This window comes from Dreissena polymorpha, chromosome 15, assembly GCF_020536995.1.
Source record: "Dreissena polymorpha isolate Duluth1 chromosome 15, UMN_Dpol_1.0, whole genome shotgun sequence".
NCBI lineage: Eukaryota > Metazoa > Mollusca > Bivalvia > Myida > Dreissenidae > Dreissena > Dreissena polymorpha.
The window spans coordinates 11,899,708-11,920,996 of record NC_068369.1 but is presented as its reverse complement, the minus strand read 5'-3'; the positions used below and the strand labels follow the sequence as shown (position 1 = coordinate 11,920,996).

At 35.5% G+C, this 21,289-nt stretch overlaps 3 protein-coding genes across 4 annotated transcripts in view; 1 reads left to right on the top strand and 2 right to left on the bottom strand.

Moving 5' to 3' along the window:
- LOC127859969 (poly(A) RNA polymerase, mitochondrial-like) overlaps nt 1-1,281 on the top strand; it is a 28,993-nt gene extending 27,712 nt beyond the window's left edge. For both annotated transcript variants that reach the window (XM_052397628.1, XM_052397627.1), the window contains exon 10: nt 293-1,281. In XM_052397628.1, the coding sequence (XP_052253588.1) occupies nt 293-1,167 (875 nt within the window). In that variant the 3' untranslated portion in view covers nt 1,168-1,281. The remainder of the gene's footprint in view (nt 1-292) is intronic.
- A 452-nt stretch (nt 1,282-1,733) lies between these two features.
- Nucleotides 1,734-6,362, bottom strand: LOC127859971 (carcinoembryonic antigen-related cell adhesion molecule 20-like). Its single transcript, XM_052397630.1, has 9 exons — nt 6,213-6,362; nt 5,607-5,873; nt 5,000-5,266; nt 4,455-4,721; nt 3,961-4,104; nt 3,214-3,285; nt 2,776-2,806; nt 2,454-2,521; nt 1,734-1,961 (listed from the first exon to the last, which is right to left on the bottom strand). The coding sequence occupies exons 1-9, from the start codon at nt 6,355-6,357 to the stop codon at nt 1,924-1,926; spliced, it is 1,299 nt and encodes a 432-aa protein (XP_052253590.1). The 5' UTR covers nt 6,358-6,362; the 3' UTR covers nt 1,734-1,923.
- A 96-nt stretch (nt 6,363-6,458) lies between these two features.
- Nucleotides 6,459-13,351, bottom strand: LOC127860887 (carcinoembryonic antigen-related cell adhesion molecule 5-like). The gene is made up of 5 exons (XM_052399193.1): nt 13,296-13,351; nt 12,091-12,260; nt 10,268-10,579; nt 7,150-7,400; nt 6,459-6,476 (listed from the first exon to the last, which is right to left on the bottom strand). Exons 1-5 carry the CDS (start codon nt 13,349-13,351, stop codon nt 6,459-6,461), a joined length of 807 nt encoding a protein of 268 aa, XP_052255153.1.
- Between the last annotated feature and the right edge of the window lie 7,938 nt (nt 13,352-21,289).

The window sequence follows — 21,289 nt, the reverse complement described above, 5'->3', positions numbered from 1 at the left end:
GCAAGTTAGTGGGGATACTTTCATTTACTTCACTTGATATCTGTAACTTATATCTTCACCATAAAGGCATTAAAAAAAATATAATGCATTACTGTACAATTGGTTGCCAGTTAAGTTGGCCAGCTATATATTTGAAAGTATTGAATACAGTTTGTGATATTGTTTTTGGATTAATCTGTGGTATTTTATGTGCGTTTGTTTTGCAAAATGTATAATTTGCAAAGAAAATAGACCCGCTATGAATATGATAATTAGTATATACCCGTTTTGATAAATGCCTCTACATTTCCAGATTCCAGCATGTCCGAATTACTCTGCAGTTTCTTCAAATATTACGGCGAGTTCGACTTCCGGTCTCACCTGATTGACGTTCACAATGGCGTTGCGGTACGTCAGACGCATTTCTTTGACATCTACGTATGCAATCCGCACGAGGAACGCCACAACGTGTGTCGCAACGTGACACGTGACAGTCTGGAACGCTTCAAAGAACTGTGTAGGCTCAGTCACGAGACATTGACAGAAAACAAACGCAGGAAAATAGAATCTTTTGATAGTTTGATTGAAGGAAACGGGTCCGTTTATAAGGATAGAGATGGAGAAAAAACAAAAGCTGTACAGTTAAATTCGTCTAGTTTAGGTAATAGTTCCAGAAAACCTCTTATGTCCGAAAAAATCACTGAAATTAACGTTAAAGCACGCAGTGATCAATCGTTTGATAAACAGGAGATAGATGAACATAATTGGGGAATACAGACTTTGTTACCGCTTTTTCACATGGACGTTAGGCGTCCAGTTAAGCGTCCAGTTGAAAGTCCAGTTGATTACGGTAACATTATCGAAGACCTGTTTGAGACAACAGTCATTAAAACTGATGACCCAGATATTCAAATAGCTGTTAATGAAGAAATGCATGAAGGCAGATTGAATAGCCTGCTGGGTTTGGAAGATCTGAAACTGGCTGCTAATGATGGTAAGGACTGGACGGATGATGTGGCTCGTGATAACGATGGACTTTTAAAGAATAAGGGTGATAATAAAGCAGAGGATGAACAATCATCTGAGAGAGAGATTTCCATAACTGAATTTCGTTCAGAAAGTGGTGGGCAACGGTCAGGGAAGTTAGACCTAAATCGAAAAAGTAAAAGAAAAAGGAAAAAGACGTAGAGAAATAATTTGCAAGTTATATGATAGTGAGGCAGTTTTATGAGAGTGTTTGTTAGTGACTTTTTATTCAGACATAGCAATAAAAAGAGTTTTTCAATTAATATTGATAAGCTATATGATGAATTTTAATCCATGTTTCATGTGGGAAGCGGACAACGACAACGAGCGAGGCATGGTATTGTTATGCGCATGGGGGGTTAGAGGGTTAGGGTAAGGGGTCGGGTTTGGGTTAGGGTAAGCCTTAACCCATACCTTAACCCTAACCCGACCCCTAACCATAACTTAGGGTTATCTCCCCTATACCATGCCTCATTTGTTGTGTTTCATGTTGTGTGATATTCATGATTCCATGGTAAAAAATACCTGCGAATTTAAGAGAATGCTTGCGCATCATTGACATTGAAAACCAAATACAGAAATATTGCTTGCAATACCCATCACATGCCTAAGTGTTTATAACATATTTGATTGGTTCAACACCTTTTACATAGTAAAGATAGTGAAACTTTTTTTTTAAATATTATTTTATATATCATAATTAAATACGTTAACAATCCTCTAACATATAACTTTTGAACAAATATATTTGACACTTGGTCTTATTCATTGACAATAAGCACACATGCGTGAGATTCAACACAAGCATTGGTTTTTAAGCGTTATGTCACTTTCGAATCGCCGTTCTCTGGTGGTATGTTAAAACCAACTACAGGGAAAACGTGATGTACGGTCTGCTTCACACCAGCTATTTCACGTTCACGAAATCGACAACTGGTTAACGTACAGATCATCGTCTAAAATTATAAGTAAACGCATGTAAATATTATTTTACGAACAATGTTAATTATATATAAGTAAAGCTATATGTAATGATATCTTAAAGGTAAAAACATGCAGCGGTATTTTTAATGAAAAAACAACAGTGCAGAAATGAGACTCGCTCAATAAAAATCGCTTAATGCATGTGCGTAAATTACCTATCTTCGCCTGTGCAGTCCGCACTGGCTCATCAAGAGCGACAATCCGCTTTTATGGTAGTTTTTGTTTAAAGGAATACTTTTTAGCGAACATAAGGTGAAGGCGACAAGTTTCGTCCCTGTGCGGAATGAATATGCTGATCAATGATGACATCTCACGCACATGCATAAAGCCCGGTTTTGCAAGAGCGATGTACTGTTTTGCATTTGGTGCGTTTAAAAAGCGACGAAAGGTGTGAACGTAAGTTATTATTTAGTTTGTATTTTACTTGGAGCGGCACCTCTAAACATATAAACTACGAATTTTACCGAGTTGCTCGTAATCGTGATCTGTTGGTTCTACTGTCACGTTCTGATATTCTACAACGCGAACATTTCTGAAATTCAAGCGATTCATTAACAAGATTGTTTTTCTAGTAAACACCAGAGTGTGAAGTTGTGAACATTAATCAATATGAATACATTTTTTTACAGGACGATTTGCGTATTATATCCTTTAGAACAGTATATTGCACGCCACATGTCATACTAAAAAAGTTGAGCCATTATCAATGGTCTATCGGTGATTGTTTCAATGTTTGTGGACTTAAATAATGCAACATGGCTTTATAAAAACAACGATAATACCCACTGTTGGTCTCTTTGCAGTCCAGTATACGTATCTGAAACACACAATTCATAAACAAGTGTACAATCCATACTCTTCTATAACGCATTTTTTATCAATCAACTTAACATCGTTCAGCCTCGTTCTGGAAAAACGGGCTTAATGTATCTACGTAAACTCGTCCAGATAAGACTGTACAGTCCGCACAAGCTAACCAGGGACGACATTTTCCGCTTTTATGGATTTTTTTGTTTAAAGAAAGTATATTATAAAGGAAAAATAGTTAAGGCGCAATTAAAGTGTCGTCCCTAATAAACCTGTGTGGTTTGCAAAGATAAACGCTGTTATCGCTGATGGTAATAAATAACTTAACCTGAAGCAGTTACTGTTATCCAAATCAAGTACTATATTTATAAATTACAACAATATATACTCTCACATATTGCGGTTGATGTAACTTACGTTCGGCATTGGTAATCGTTTCCGCGTTGGAAAAGTGACTTGCAGCAGTGTCTTTTCTTATAATAGCCGATTCTGAAAGGAATAATTATACTGTACTTCCTAAATTTAATGAATCGCCATATAAAGTAGCAAGGCCTGCGGCAACTGAAACAAGCTCATTGGAAAAATTGTAAATGAACACACTATTTTCAGAATCGTAGGATCCCACGTTTACACAACTAAAGCGGCCCGTCAACACACAATATCATTGTCAATTTTATTGTCAATAATGAAGATTGACAATACACTTGAAAATGAATGGATGATATTGAAGACACCGTCAATGTATGGAGGAAAATCAGAGATCTCAAATATTTATTGAGGCATTGTCAATTTTCTTTCTTGTTTGAATGTTGACCGAAGTACAAATGAAAAAAATAGTGATAAATATTGTGTACACTTGAGGGCAAAACATATTCTGTCAATAAAATTGACAATGATATTGTGTGTGGATGGGCCGCTTTAAGACAAATATCTTGATTTGTATCAGAGTACATTCTTCCACCTTATGATTTCGCACGGTCGTAAAGTAGTGGAAATGAAATAGTCGTTGAAATTTAAAAAAGGAAACGTTATTCTTTTTTAATTATTTCGCAAAAAGTATGCTTTGCAAACAGCAGAATATTTTATTTGGAAATTAAACGTAACGGTCATTGTCATCATTTTAACATAAACAATAAGTATGGTGTTTTAATTTTAAATGCAAACCATTTTGTTGCCCTGTGCGTGTGCATCGATGTCGATATCTCCTGCAACAGCAGACGACTGCAATAAGGATCACAATACAGGCTCCACATCCTCCGGTTACTGCGCTGATGAAAATAGTTTGTTGGTGGCTATCTATGGATGCATCTGCAATGCAGTGTTTTGTTTCGCACGCATACTCAAATTGTATGGGTTTTTTCCGTTTCACAAATAGTATAATAGTATGTATAGTCAGGTAAATTACATCTGTATAGCAATACACACGTGTACTTTCGTATAAAGAAATTATAAAATTTAGCATGATATAGTGTATATATAGAACTAAACGCATTCATTAATCATCAAATCGCAAAAAATCTTAATACATTATATATTTTTTAACAAGCATGTTTTTAAAATTTGACACTCGCGTCAGACAATTCGAGCAACAGCACAATCTTTCATTTTTCTGAACTTGCAATTTACCCTATTTATACAGTCGCCAACAAGAAACTCACAGTTCACTATAATCCTGATAGATGTGCTTTTCTTCAAACCGTTCCCGTTGTTGTACGCGTCGCAGCTGTATTCCCCAGCAGCATATTTGTTAACCCGACCCAATGTTAACATTCCAGTGTTTGGTAATGTGTCACCGTAAGTCATATTCCTCCACGTATATGTACATCCCGGCCAACAATCGGCCGAGCAGGTTACCGTCGGTACCACCTCGCCCTCTGTGACTGTGTACTGTCGGGGAACGTTGAAATTTAGTGAGTCGGGGCCGTCTGAAAAAGGCATAAACCTTTTTTTATGATACTTTATCGGGCGATTATTATTAGTACGCATCGAAGTCTTGCAATTAAACTTATATTTGTTAATGATTTTCTGTTGTAAAAAATGCGATGTTTTTTTTTAAATCCTGATTATATTGCAAAAGGCAGAACTTTGTTGTTGTTTTTTGCACAATGATACATTTAAACAGTACGATACAAGAGGGTATCACATGGTGTTGAAGAACTATGGACGAAATTATTTATAAAATAAATAGAAAAAGCCAACTTACAAATTACAAACATTCGAGTGGAGCCGTTTACATTACGACAGGTTGCAGCGTTGTTTGCTTTGCACATGTACACTCCAGCCATGTATCTGTTCGAATGGCCAAGTACTAGACTCTCCCTTAGGGCCACAGTTGTCCCAGATGTCAGGTTCGTCCATGAGTATAAACATTCCGGCAAGCAGTCACCCTTGCAAGTGATATTCGGTGCCAGTTGGCCTTCGGTGACGATAAATTCTGACGGCTGACTAACGTGAACACGATCTGGGCCGTCTGAAAGAATTCAAGCTTTGGGAATCATACACAATCTTTGGAAAGTAGTCGCCTGCTGTGTAGAGTGAATTATATCAATATTAAAGGAGTGTAAAAACAAAAAAATAATTTATGTACTTTTGAAAACACCTGTAATGTAAACTAACGATACCAAAAATGGCTTCAGCATTTGCACCAACAGTCGCATAACAACTTCCATTTCATATGAAACAATTATTAAATGCAAGCTGACCAAAACACAATACTATTTAGGAGCTTTCCGTACGTTATTTTCATATCTATGAACATACATACAGACTAATTTAACGTATATTTGTATTCTAAAAAATAATGCACTTACAGTACACATTCATCGTGATATTTGTTTCTTTGTGAAGACTGATATCATTGTTGCTAGCTTTGCAAGTGTACGTTGCAGTCATGTATCTGTTCACGTGACCGAGGTCTAGCACACGTGAGGTTGCCATGGTAGCTCCAGAGGTCGCGTTTCTCCATGTGTATGCGCATTCTGGCCAACAGGAAGTCGTGCAGGTAATTCTCGGAGCAACATGCCCTTCTGTGACATTGAATTTGGACGATACGTTGACATTTACAGAGTCAGGTCCATCTGAAATGAATAACACGTTATTATTACAAATAACATGGCTTGACGTACACTGATATATAGCTATTTATATTTCGCATTCTGAATACGAACACGAATCCACAACGTACTGAATAAGTCTTATCTTTAGTTCATGTATCTTTGCTGAATTGTGTCTAACTGCTTTTAGTTAAAGGCGTTTTTTTTCAATTTTGGTACAGTTATTTGCATTTGTTTCTCAGAAAAAGAATACACACGTTAAGCCCTCAACATTATGTATCATGAACATGCTCTTTGTTGGGGATCAGACATAGGAATTGTATCGAACAAAATAATAACATGATAAATGGTTACTCAACTTACAATTCACAATTATTCTGGTAGATATGTTCCTGCTGTGTGTCATCCCATGGTTGATCGCCTTACACATGTATACACCAGCTTTGTGTCTGTCAACCGGCCCCAGGACTAACACATTCGTTGGTGTAACGATAGTCCCAGTCGTCATGTTTTCCCAAGAAAAATGGCATGGCCAACATATTGCTGTGCAGGTTATGTTTAGGGTGTTCACGCCTTCTGTGACACGGTATTCCGATGGGACATTTATATTCATAACATCAGGGCCGTCTGAAAAAAGGCAACAGGTGAATTTTCATCATACCAATTTGGTCGCTAATATATCATGTCAGCATTTTATGAGTGTGTCAAACGAGTATTGATTTTAAACAAGTTTATATCGATTACGTCAATACAACATCGATGTAATAATCAATTTTAAAAGTAAAAGTCGTAAAACACTTATAAGGTTTAATGCAATAAAAAATATTATTTTAATAAAATTATAACGATATCGGCTGAAATAGTTTTTGCACTTGTATCAATGTAGTTACGCTGGATCGCTGTTTTGAAAGCAGATTTAGAACAAACAATAAAGTGCTTTTATTTACAACGTTAAACCTGATATTCTCGAGGTTATGTGAAATGTATATTAAAAAATTTTCTGGCGAAACACTAACGTAATCACTCGCTGCAAATGTTTAAGTTATTCAGACCATAAAAGATGCAAAATTATTTGATTTAACCCACAACAATAAAGTTTCTTAATTACATGTTGTTAGTTTTCTATAAAGCACATGAATTATGTTAAGTGCAGAACAACAAAAAACAACAAACAACAAGCATTTCTATTTATATCATGATCATGAAATGCTTAATTAATGCTTTGTTGTTTCGATGTTTACTTTTAATCAGTCGTTACACAACATAGAATAGATTGCTTACACCGCACGTTGATTGTTACGCCCGAACTGTTCAACGAAATAGATGGACGTTCGGGATTGGTTGCTCTGCAGACATAGTTGCCCGCTTCTCCTCTCAGTAGAGACCCAAGGGAGAGCACAGGGCCACTGCTGAACACCACTCCACCCTTCAGCCATGTGTATGTGCAGCCTGGGTAACAGTCGGAGAAGCAAGAGATGTTGTTTAGCGGCAGTGTCTCGTCCAGGGCGTAGGACACATGTGATGGTGACAACGTTACTGCATTTGGTCCATCTATTGGGTGGTAATAAGTTAGAAATCATGAAACCAATAATTTGCTTTTTAACTGTTTTATGTCATAATTTTGCATTGACCGTTCCAAGTCGGTGACAAATGATTTAATAATATATATGCTTTTAGTTTTATGCATCACCATGTATTATACCAGAGGATGATAGCAATATATTCCCACTCGGCAGAACACCCTACATTAACATAATCAATATATTAAAAATAATGAGTATGGCTTATAAACAACTTTATAGCGATTACGTCAATACAACATCGATGTCATTATCAATTTTAAAGGTAAAAGTCTTGAAACACGTATAAGGTTAAATGTAATTAAAAATATTTTTTAATACAATTGTAACGACATCGGCTGAAATAGTATTTGCACATGTATCAAAGTAATAACGTTCGATCGCTGTTTTGAAAGCAGATTTAGAACAAACAATACAGTTCTTTTATTTACAACGTTAATAATGATATTCTAGAGGTTATATGACATGTATATTAACACTTTTATCTGGCGCAACACTAACGTAATAACTCGCTGCAAATGTTCAATTTATTCAGGCCATGTAAGATGCATGTTCTTTTGATATAATAACCAACAATACAGTATATAAATAACATATTGTTAGTTTTCTGTTTGGCACATGGATTATGTTTACTGCAGAACTTCAACAAAAACAACAAGCATTTCTGAATTGTGAACAATCTTATTAGTTTCATTTATTTAAATGATAATGACATGCTTAAATGATGTTTTGTATCGAGGTTTACTTTTAATTAGTCGTTGCACAACATAGAAAAGATTGCTTACACCGCACGTTGATTGTAACTCCCGAACTGTTCAACGAAATAGATGGCCGTTCGGGATTGATTGCTTTGCAGACATAGTTACCAGCTTCTCCTCTCAGTAGAGACCCAAGGGAGAGCACAGGGCCACTGCTGAACACCACTCCACCCTTCAGCCATGTGTATGTGCAGCCTGGGTAACAGTCGGAGACGCAAGAGATGTTGTTTAGCGGCAGTGTCTCGTCCAGGGCGTAGGACACATGTGATGGTGACAACGTTACTGCATTTGGTCCATCTATTGGGTGGTAATAAGTAAGAAATCATGAAACCAATAATTTGCTTTTTAACTGTTTTATGCCATAATTTTGCATTGACCGTTCCAAGTTGGTGACAAATGATTTAATAGCATATATGCTATTAGTTTTATGCATCACCATGTATTATACCAGAGGATGATAGCAATATATTCCCACTCGACAGAACTCCCTACATTAACATAATCAATATATTAAAAATAATGAGTATGGCTTATAAACAACTTTATATCGATTACGTCAATACCACATCGATGTCATTATCAATTTTAAAGGTAAAAGTCTTAAAACACGTTTAAGGTTAAATGTAATGAAAAATATTTTTTAATACAATTGTAACGACATTGGCTGAAATAGTATTTGCACTTGTATCAAAGTAATAACGTTCAATCGCTGTTTTGAAAGCAGATTTAGAACAAACAATACAGTTCTTTTATTTACAACGTTAAAATGATATTCTAGAGGTTATATGACATGTATATTAACACTTTTATCTGGCGCAACACTAACGTAATAACTCGCTGCAAATGTTTAAGTTATTCAGGCAATGAAAGATGCATGTTCATTTGATTTAAAAACCAACAATACAGTATATGAATAACATATTGTTAGTTTTCTATTTGGCACATTGATTATGTTTACTGCAGAACTTCAACAAAAACAACAAGCATTTCTGAATTGTGAACAATCTTATTAGTTTCATTTATTTAAATGATAATGACATGCTTAAATGATGTTTTGTATCGAGGTTTACTTTTAACATATAACAACATATAAAAGATTGCTTACACCGCACGTTGATTGTTACGCCCGAACTGTTCAACGAAATAGATGGACGTTCGGGATTGGTTGCTCTGCAGACATAGTTGCCAGCTTCTCCTCTCAGTAGAGACCCGAGAGAGAGCACAGGGCCACTGCTGAACACCACTCCGCCCTTCAGCCATGTGTATGTGCAGCCTGGGTAACAGTCGGAGACGCAAGAGATGTTGTTTAGCGGCAGTGTCTCGTCCAGGGCGTAGGACACATGTGATGGTGACAACGTTACTGCATTTGGTCCATCTATTGGGTGGTAATAAGTTAGAAATCATGAAACCAATAATTTGCTTTTTAACTGGTTTTATGCCATTACTTTGCATCGACCGTTCAATTCGGTGACAAATGATTAAATAATGTATATGGTTGTGCTCTGTTAAAAAGGGGTTTAATGCATGTGCGTAAAGTATCGTCCCAGATTAGCCTGTGCAGTCCACACAGGCTAATCCGGGACGACACTTTCCAACTAAACTGGATTTTTGCTAAGAAGAGACTTTCTTGAAGCGAAAAATACCGTTAAAGCGGAAAGTGTCGTCCCTGATTAGCCTGTGCGGACTGCACAGGCTAATATGGGACGACACTTTACGCACACTCATTAAGCCCCCTTTTTTCACAGAGCACGGCTCATATGTCATTAGTTGTATGCATCATCATGTATCGTATAATACCGGAGGATGATAACAAGATTTGCCTATTCAGCAGAGCTCCCTTTATTAACATAAGCAATATAATAACAATAATATTTACAGAATAAGTAACTATGTAATAAACGATAAAACAAATAATACAGTTACTGAACAATGGCAATAACTTGAACACTCGACGTTCTTCAAAAATTTAACACCAGAAAAACTTCTTCAGATATGATAACATAATTGCCGATCGAGATACATATCTTTATAGCTATATATTAAAGGTGAGATCACACTTCACTGTAAACAATATACGTACAAACGACTTTCAAATAGAACGCATCGCTCGACAGGGACGTGTTTCCACTGTCTTCTGTTGCCCTGCAAGTGAAGTTGTACTTTGTGTCACTAGTTACAACATTCATTATTGTAAGGCTTCCTCTGGATTTCGCCTCTAAAATAAACTTCCCATCTGATGTGACAACATGTTCTCCTCTCTTCCATTCGTACGTCATTGAAAGGTTATGGTCACCAGGAACAGTTGAAGATACACTGTGGCATCGAAGAGTAACCGATTGGCCGTCGTACGCCATACTGACATTGGAACTGATGGTCGGCTTGTTTGGTTGACCTGAATAACATCAAAAGTATTTCTTGGTTTCATTACGCGTTTCTATATATGCCAATCGAACGCAAATACAAGTAATACATCAATGTCGATGTACTCTATATATAAATCGATGTATATTTAGCGAGCAAAAACGCTTTTTTCGGCTTGCATTAAACATTTAATGTACATAGTGTGCATGCTCATGCATTTTAGAAATCATATTTTTGAGGTTTCACCAGGTAACGACTAAAAGGTCTAAATAGTGAGAATTAAAGCGCCGAGAGCGTAAGATCAAGTTGATGAATAACAACGAAAGAAACTTATATGATAATTTATTTGACAACGAAAATGATATGGTTATAATTTATATATTACAATAATCAACGCGGCTTCAGAGTTTCGTGTAGTTTTGGGAATGAAAAGCTTAACTGAAGAAAAAAAAAGTAATTTAATACGACTACCACGTGACAGCTGAGCCTTGCTCTGGGAAAACGGGGCTTAATGCGTGTGCGTAAAGAGCCCGAGCAAATGCTGTGCGATTCGCACAGGCTAATGAATGACGACATTTTGCGCTTTTATGTTGTTGTTTTCATTTATAACTACACTTTGGGCTTTTTTTTTAATTAAGAGGAAATATCTCTTTTACTAAACCCAGCTACGATGGAAACACGTCCATAATTAGCCAGAGACAGGCTATGCTTGAGACAGGCTATGTTTGAGACAGGCTATGTTTGAGACAGGCTATGTTTGGGCAAAACTTTCGGAAATGCATTAAGCATGGTTTTTATAGAGCATGACTAAACTCTTATGACACATTTTCACCTGTAGCAAAAGCAAATAGAAAGTCTACTTTAGGAGAAGAAATAAAAGTGAAGTGTTTTCTTAAGGGTCTTTCAAAACTGAAACTCTAAGCAATCATTTCCTTATGTGATACTTCTATTGCTCCAAGTTGAATACGGGGATTTATAGTCGTTGAAACAGTTGTCATAAATAAAAATTCCCATTTTTTCTTATTTGGTCCGTTTACATTCGAGCTAAAAAACGCAGAGTTCACCGAGGTAATTCCCTGCAAAACCTCAAACCATAATACGAAGTGCAACCCACAGACACGTGCAACAATTGTTGACATCGATAAAATTGCAAAACTTCTAACTAAACTTCTACCTAAATATCATTAATTTAACTTAGAATTCTGTCTAAAAATATGTTGTCGGCACATAGACACCGCTTGTGTGCAAAAGCGAAACATATTTTACGTTTATGACGCTGCGTGGTACGCTCATTTGTCTCCGTCGCTTAATAATAAGGCTGTTCCAGGTCTTGTTTTAACTACGCTTTCTGTGTATTTTCGCGGAATTATTTTTGTACATGAAGACTCGAGTCGCCAATAGCGGCACTTCCCTTATACCAAAATAAAAGTATTATAATTGTTGATAACTTTATTATTTAAAATATTATGTTATTGCGCTAACCTATTATTAGAGATGTAGTCTTTAGTAAAATTATAAAGACAACCTGGTTACGTTTATTACCGTATATGAAGAGCTTAACACATTTCATGACCGTCGCCCCATGTGTGAACTGGTAGATTCCATCCTGGCCGTGATGTACGGGATTCAGCCGGATGTTTAGAATGCCAAGGGATATATCGTGGCCCGATGCCAACGAGCACCCATTGTATGACGTCAGATTAGGAACACCACTGGCATACGACACATTCAAGAGGTTCTTTGTTGGAGCAGAAAGTCTCACATCTCCATCCACTGACACATTCGCTATATACCGGAAAACTGGAGTCGCTCCAACCCCAGAAAACACAATTTCCAATAAGGGACACGCAACAACGTATTCTAAATAGAAACAACAACAACACATTCAAAATATTTGTTCGCAAACGTTCTAGAAAGACACTATCATACATATTACAAATGCAAAACATGCAATGACGTTTTAGTAATTAAAATAAACAAAACTGATTTGATTAATAAGATCATTTTATGTACAATATCTTGTTTTAATTGCAATATTTTAAACGTTTGAATACACAAAAGTATAAACACGATTTACAGTGTACAAAAATGTACATTTACTTTTTAATTTAATATATAGATATTATAGTTAAAATGTTTTGAACGGATTTAACAAATAAATACTTAATACAAGAACAATCCAACAAAGAATAATTCATTACTTGCTTGTAAAAGAATTACAATACATATATATTGATCCATATCTAATTCTGCAAATGTCTAACATTGACTGAAAATTTTACCCGCACTTGGCTTTTGAGTATTTGTTAATTTTTAAAGTGACAAATCGGTTTGAATCCTTTTTGTTTCGTTTAACCGGTTGTTTTAGAGAAGGAAATCTTCAAAAGATTTATGTGTTTATTTTGCAACAGCAATCTTTTTTTAAGGAATATGATTGCATTTTAAAGTATCCGAAACTACGCCTCAAATGCTATCTTCAAACACAAACATGTATAAACAAAATTATCAAATCATAGCAAAACGAAAGATACGGTCATTGAAGCAGACCCGTCTCCAGACGTACCTCTGACTGGGGCGCGTTAAAGCGAATTGATATATTAGGATACAGTTAGGCGGACATTCTTATTTCAAACAACCAACCGATACATCAATCCATAAATAAATATATAAACGATCGAACATCGTCTCACCCAAAAACATGACCACCTACTAAAAACATCAAGATACGTGACCTTCTATTTACAAACAATCCATCACTGGTAGAAATATCGTCTTCAGTCCCTGGTAATGGTGACCCCGCCATGGTAGAACCTGATAGAGATATAATCCCCCAGAATATCAAGCACAAGCCTAGATAGATTGCCATATGCTCTAAATCAAACTGCAATTACATCAACCAGGATATGCAACATCTCTCAGCCACCGTTATTGATGAAGCTAAACGCCACGGCTCCTCATTCATTCAGTCACTGTTTGATACATGTAAAGCTGACATCAGCTACTAGAGCATATCATAGAGCATAAATACCTCATTACCTACGTGTAAAATAACAGCATCCTTACTAACTTAAAGCATGGTTTTCGTACTGGATACACCTGCGAGAAACAACTACTGGCCACTGTCGACGATTTTCTTACCAACCACGACTCTGGTACACAGATAACCATTGCTACCATGGACTTTACAAAGGTTTTCTATACTGTTCCATATAACAAAACTCCTACACAAACTAGAGCAGTATGGCGCAAGTGGTAACATCAACCACTGTCTTGAGGAGGTCGACACAGACAGGGACATGAAAGTTGTTGCGGAAGGAGAGGAATCCAAACCAGCTACAGTCGACTCCGGTGTACCCCAAGGCACAGTCCTAGGCCGCGTGCTATTCATCTGCCAAATCAATCTACCCGATTCAGAAAATACCTCAGTTCTTCTTTTTGCAGACAATTTTCTTCTTTACCGTACAATAAAAAGACGTGTGTGCCAGCAACCACTGTACCAACTAGATGTATGGGACAACACATCGGGAATGCGCTTCAACGCCACCAAATGCTAAATCTTGACCATAAACCAAACATCTTCAATCAGCTTAAAAACCATATCCTTCACCAAGTTCCAGAAAATCCACATATCGGCGTTAAAATATCTGAAGGCGTTATATAAAACACTGCCCTTAATCCTGACGTACCACAGCCTATCTTGCATTGGCTAGGTCCTCACGTGAATACATCGCTATCGTCTGGGACACTCACCTGCAAAAAGACGGTAGACACACAAAACAACAACAAGCAGGCTGCAAAATTCATTATCGGCGACTTAACATCAAAACACCAGGCTTCGTTACAAGTGTGCTAGAAGGCCCTTATATTTATCAACTCAAAGAAGGAAGCGAAACTGGTTGACCTTCTTCTTTAAGGTGGTTGAGGGACTGATGCCAGCCCTGCCATGCCAAGACTTTCTATCTCCAGTCTGTAAATCCAGACGAAGAGTGACCGCAAAAACTTCCATAGGCTTAATTTGCATAAGTTTATTTACGGATCAATGTATATATTTTTGTTGTCAGAATATCTTGCATAGTGGTGATTTTTTTGTGTAAATTAGTGAAAATAAGTACTGCATTTGTGCCTATTACATTTACTACAACATTTATTGCCAATAATGCAAAGCTAATTCTTTTAATTTATAACTGATCACAGGGACTGGGCAATAATAAAAGATCACAGGGACTGGGCAAATACGCGAACCGGTATAAAAACAAAACATAATCAAAATATATTTATTTTGTGGTTTTTCTAACAATAGCGCAGAATTTTGCTGTTCGAGATTTGGTTAACGCGTATTTTCTAAAATTTTACAAAACGACAACGATTACACGGTTTATTGCTTTATTAATAACCGTTACACTACAGTCACTTATTAATATCTTAGTTAGAAGGTGATTTTTCAAGCGGTTCCGTAGAGTAGTGGTTACACGCTCGCTTCACATGTGAGAGGTCCAAGGTTCGAGCCCCAGTAGAATCTAATTATTTTATTTGTTTTCTATCATAACTTTTTGTTTTGATGTAGACATTTTAGTTTAAATAAATATGCTGTTTTATTGTAACCATTTTTTGTTTTTATTATGCCCATGAAATATATGTGTGAGAGGGTCGGGGGTTCGTAAACACATTAAAACTTTTACAGTGTTCTCATATCAATGAGTACTCAACCCCTATCGTAAATGAGCAACGTAAGAATAAGTTCAGAATCATCTCCCCTTGAAGTTGAGAAAAATATGAAATTACGCTTACAAGATGAAGCTGATTTTTTAAAACCTACACCGTTCTGTTCCATTAATGAAAACTGCACACGGATGCCAGTAAAAAAAAGGAAACCAATGTAAATAAAATGAACTATGAAATATTTGGGGGTTACAACACAAAATCATAGATAATGGTTATTTGGGGGTTATAACACAACATCATAGATAATGGTTATTTGGGGTTATAACACAACATCATAGATAATGGTCATACCAGTATCTTTTTCTATTTTGTTTAAAATAATCAGCCAATATATTAATATTTACAGTAGAAAAAAATCGTTCCATGTAACTTCATTGAGTGCCTTTAACACTGAAATTCCCGACGCCCTTTGATGCTCTGCATCAATACTTATATTGTATGTAGTATACAATACATCTAGCGTTTTATCCGGAAGGATGGCCGAGTGGTCTACGTTGGAGATTTTTTACTCAAGGGGTCAGTGGTTCGAGCCCTGCTGAGGGTAACCTTTTTTAAATTTTATTCTTTATATTTTACTGGAGCTTTTTGTATTCAATGTTAACATTTATCAACATAAAGCATGAAATGACAGACTTCAAAACATGTTTAAATCTGTGAAAAGGACCCTTGAAGGCCGAAAATATAGCAGAACGATACTCAACGCATAACTCAAAGTGCTCGAGCCAATTCAGTGCACAGATTTACACCACACTAAAACTCAATCGTCCCTCGGATAGAGGGACCGTTTTAAATGAAAACGTCATTTGAAGTTAGATCTACATATACTGATCCTTATAAAAAGGAAGCTTGCTTTGTTTATTTAAGTAACATTATTATATAAAATGATTTCGTTATTGATGTCGCAATTATTGATATACAATTTTGTGTTAGTTATTATGAAAAATTAATTTCACGTTCTTTATCAATGTTTCTTATGAAGTCATAAATCCAAATCCAGTTCACGCTTTATATTGCAGCTGCTTCATGGCTTCGAAGAGACATAGTGTTGCAGGCGTTATATACATGTAGGTTCACACCAGTTTTCATATTATGTCGATGTAAAGCACGCTTCTGTTTGCCAAAATAGTCCCATAAATATCGTACTTTCCATAGGTATGTACATAATGGCTGTCTGGGATCTGAGCATGTTATATTCGATACAAAATACCCTTTCTTGTCCTTGAATATGTTCGCCTCTTTAAGCGTTATCGAATTCGGCACATCTACATTAAAAGCAATTTAACATCCCATTTAAGTTTGTCGTACAAATCATAATACTCGACAGATCATAGCAAAGTGTAAGCGTATTAAAGTAACTACAAGAAATATACTGCTTTATCAAGATTCTATGCATAATTACAGCACTAGCCTTAGTAAAAAGGGTGGGTATTGTTTACCCAAGGTCAAATGTCATGGTTCCAAATCCTTTTCTTTTAACAGCATTAAACTCTGGAACTCTTTACCTGAGTAACTCACAGAGGTCAACAGGTTAGAAGGCTTTAAGGTTGCCATTAAAAGTCATTTAATGAATAATATTTAATTTTGTATATATGTGTATCTTTTCACTTTTAATAAGCAGATATTAACTTCGGCTTAGGTTTTTATTTTTAATAATTATTAGTTCAAACTCATAACATACATTTTAGCAATATATTTAATTTAGATAATTCATGATACATCATATCATCAAATTACAACTGTCAAAATATCTATGTGTTGCAATAATTGATAACATTATCAATTGATCTTAGTTCCAGCTCCTGTCATAATTTCTGAGCACTACTGTGATAATTAGTTTGATCTCTTTTGAACGGTGATATATATTTATTTTTTTCATTAAATAATTATTTTACTATGAACATAGTTATGTTTAAGGTCAACATAGTTATGTTTAAGGTCTGCCTCTTTTTGTCATGCCACCAATAATAAGGACCACAATGGAAATAAGGGCTTGCTCTTTTTTGTGTTATCCTTGGTTTGGTGAGCATGTAATAGTTTATTGTACATGATATAGTTTTCAATAATTGCTTATTATTTTATTCTATGTTATGTTGTGAACTGTGTATATGCTTCCTATGCCGAAATAAATCTATATATCTATCTATCTATCAAACAATATTTATTTTTTGTACAATTTTCTTTGGCAAAAGGACTTTTAAAATTAACCTGACCAACAATTTATACCGTGTTTTACGTGCCGTCTCAAAATCTCATTATTGTGTTTGCATCAAATAAAAAATAAAGTAACCGGAACGAATTTGATGGTGAGTGAATGCTGTTGGAATAAGCAAACCTTTTTAAACCATTATAAATAATTTCCTAGTTTGAGATCAGCGACTATTAGAAGAAAATTATTTTTCATTGCATAAGAAAGTCTCCGGTAGGGGTCGTTCAGTGTATTGTATTGGCGGGTAATAATGCTCGTGGAATAGACATCCGGCTTTGCGTTACTGACCAGTGAACACGTTAATTTTCCTAATATTTTATTGGATATAAAATATTGACAAGTTTTGTCACAAATATGATTACCTGCAGGAATATAGTCTCTTTTCTGTGTAAACTATACCAGCTCTAGTTTATGTATGAGTTGTGAAATCTATATCAAAATGTGATGCGTTCATATTTGTTTTTATGTAATTCGTTATAAATGGGTCATCTGGTCGTACGCATAGATACGAAAATACAAGCTGTATTTTCAATTTGAATCGTTGTGTTTCGTTGTTTATTAAGGATACGTTCGCGGTCTAAGGAAATAACACAATTCTATGTATGATTTCAAGAACTTGCGTTCCCAGTGACGCGAGCAATGGGTAGGTGGGGTAGGGGGCAATCCGTATTAACTACTCAACATACTGACCGCCACGATAAAAAGAAAAACTTTAGAATGAATGTTGATTGTCGTCATATGTTCCTACGATGCTTCAATTTCTAGATACACATCAGCCATTATGTTAACGTAATTACCAAACCGCATTATTGTTATTATATTATAATATTAGGCATTACAATAACTTTGTTTGTGCTTTTCAAGTTAAGTTTTACCACATGTCTTTCAGGTTTCTATTCATTATTGTAAGGCGACTTTTGGAAATCAAATAAATGATGATTGTTCATCATGCTGTGACATTACATCCACATCTCTTACATTTGTAAAACATCCACATGTAGATAAATTGGTCCACGAAAAAAGTGACCGATGTAGAGACGTTCACAAAGCTGGCATGGATATTAGAATTGCTTTTTTTCCAAGCCTAAATTATAATTAAAACATATTTCATAATCGATTTAAAAGAATTTGGACACAAAGAATAAAAAGACAAATTCTGCACGGAGAATGCATGTGTAAACCATTTTAGAAATTAATATTATGATTTGACATGACTTATCGCTACCTAAAACGTGTTCATTTTAAATGTACCTTTAGAGCTTTATCCGGCAGAAAAAACAGCGAAATAACGCGACTTATTTTTATATGAATTTTAAGGGGAAATAAATAATGCACATACTGTTTTTCAATATAATTGAGAGTTACTGCGACTGAAAACCTTGGAAAATACAGTGTTTTATTACGTTACTATTAGACTTCAAAGGTACTGTCCGATGCCAACTATGTTATAGAGTGTAAAAAACACTAGGGTTTGATAAACGAATGATACGTTTTTACAATTTAGCAAATCAGAGTGCGATATACATGTTCGTAGTGTATTATTCATAGAGTTTGTAATTTGACATAATTTGAAAATTATTTTAACTGTAACAATCGTACCCAATACTTAATTTATATAGTTCGGATATTACAATCGTACCCAATACTTAATTTATATACATGTTGTTCGGATATTTTTTTTAATAATTTAGTTAAATGGTGTATAAATATGGCCTATCTTTTACATATGAGCCTCGCTCTTGGAAACGGGTTATATGCATGTGCGTCAAGTGTCAGCCCAGATTAGCCTGTGCAGTCCGCTTTAGACGACACTTTCCGCTGTAATGATATTTTTTCTTATAACGGAAGTCTTTTCTTAGCGAAAATACAGTGTGGGCGGTAAGTGTCGTCCCTGCGCGGTAACCATAGAGAACATGTAAATTCCTCTCCGGGTTCCCCTGTATCCGACCGCATCTGAAGACCACACCAACATTAATCCATCCTTATAATACAATTCACCATTAAACTATTGTAAATATCATATCATTTGATTTTGTTTACATTAACTTTGTTGGAATTATAAAATATGGAATATTTGTTGGATTAAAAATTCGTGGATTTGTATATTGTCTGATAAAATTTGTAGTGGATTCTTTTTATAATGTCTGATAGAAGATTTCACACGTTAACAATCGTTTAAGATTTGATTTCGTGGTTGAGAAGACCCACCTTATCTGAAGAATGATATTTGTTTCAAAATATACGGAGAGATTGAAAGTTGGGAAACACTTCGCTGGCCTTCACATAAATGTGATGTGTATTCAGTGCGAAGCGAAAATATAAAAGGCAATCGTATATTTGACAACATGAAACATTAGTGATCTACATATTCTATCATTCATATTTATAGTGAACAGTGAAACGACATAGCACACGTTTATATTACATTTTTTCAAAGGTCATGCAAGACAGTCATTCAAAGCAAACTGATATACATTGAAGTACATATTAATTAACATATTAATTTACTTGCAAGAACCTACCACATCTTTGCACTTTTACAAACCTCATTAAAATCATACGGTTTAACAAAACACCCAGAAGTACATTTCAGAAGATGTCTTGCTTATTTCATTTAAAATCTCATTATATCACAGCTGCTATTGCGATCAAATTGGTATTGAAAGAGAAATGTTTAATCGTCTAGAAAATGCAATTCAATAAATATTTAAATTTAAGGTCGAACTAACTCATACGTAATTAAACGTAAAGCACGTGTCGCCTTGTCGGCTACAAAGTGTTCGATTAATATTTGATGACTACAAATTGCTCCTTCCTCTAAATAAAGTGACCCTTATCCGCAATTATTCACTGATACCCAATTAATATAAATCACCTTCGATTACTACGGCGACCATTAACAATTGTTTGGTACTTACAAAGACCTCTTGTCGATGTTTACAGAAGACTTTCTGGTTGGGAGGTTTTAGATGCGTGGGTTTCTGTGATATTAAAGGGATCTTTTCACGCTTTGGTAAATTGACAAAATTGAAAAAAGTTGTTTCAGATTCGCAAATTTTCGTTTTAGTTATGATATTTGTGAGGAAACAGTAATACTGAACATTTACCATGGTCTAATATAGCCATTATATGCATCTTTTGACGATTTTAAAACCTAAAAATTATAAAGCGTTGCAACGCGAAACGATTGAATAATTTGGAGAGTTCTGTTTTTGTCGTTAAATTTTGTGAAACTACGAAGATTGCTTATATAAGGTATAAAATACGCCAAGTACGTGTACTCGGCGGAATAGCTCAGTAGGCTAAAGCATTTTTACTTCAGGACTCTGGCAGGACTCCAGGGGTCACTGGTTCGAAACCTGGTCCGGGCAATGTTCTTTTCCTTTTTTTAATTTTATTCTTGATTTTTTACTGGAACTTTTACGATCCAATGTTTACATTTATCGATATAAAGCATTTAATGAATAAGTTAAAAAATGCCAAAATCTGTGAAAAGGCACCTTTAACCCATTTATGCCTAGTGGACTCTCCCATCCTTCTAAAATGGATCAATTTATTTCCAAAATTAGGGATGTCTGGCATGTTTATTTCTATATTTAGAATATTTTTACAGAAATTCTTTTAAGCAAACAGCGCATACCCTGATGAGACGCCGCATCATGCGGCGTCTCATCTGGGTCTACGCTGTTTACCAAGGCCTTTTTTTCTAGACGCTAGGCATAAATAGGTTATTTTTTAGATTTTACTGTTTTAAAAGGTAGGCATCTTCATTTTATCATCGCAATCAGTTCCATCAGTTGCCTGATAGTATGC

Coding starts and splice junctions, on each gene's coding strand:
- LOC127860887 (XM_052399193.1), bottom strand. CDS start 13,351: ATGGCGGGGTCACCATTACCAGGGACTGAAGACGATATTTCTACCAGT. Junction 12,261..13,295: donor ATTTCTACCAGTGATGGATT/GTTTGTAAATAG, acceptor GTCGTATGCCAG/TGGTGTTCCTAATCTGACGT. Junction 7,401..10,267: donor GTTCTATTTGAAAGTCGTTT/GTACGTATATTG, acceptor ACCACCCAATAG/ATGGACCAAATGCAGTAACG.
- LOC127859971 (XM_052397630.1), bottom strand. CDS start 6,357: ATGACGACTGGGACTATCGTTACACCAACGAATGTGTTAGTCCTGGGG. Junction 5,874..6,212: donor TACCAGAATAATTGTGAATT/GTAAGTTGAGTA, acceptor TATTCATTTCAG/ATGGACCTGACTCTGTAAAT. Junction 4,722..4,999: donor CACTCGAATGTTTGTAATTT/GTAAGTTGGCTT, acceptor TGCCTTTTTCAG/ACGGCCCCGACTCACTAAAT.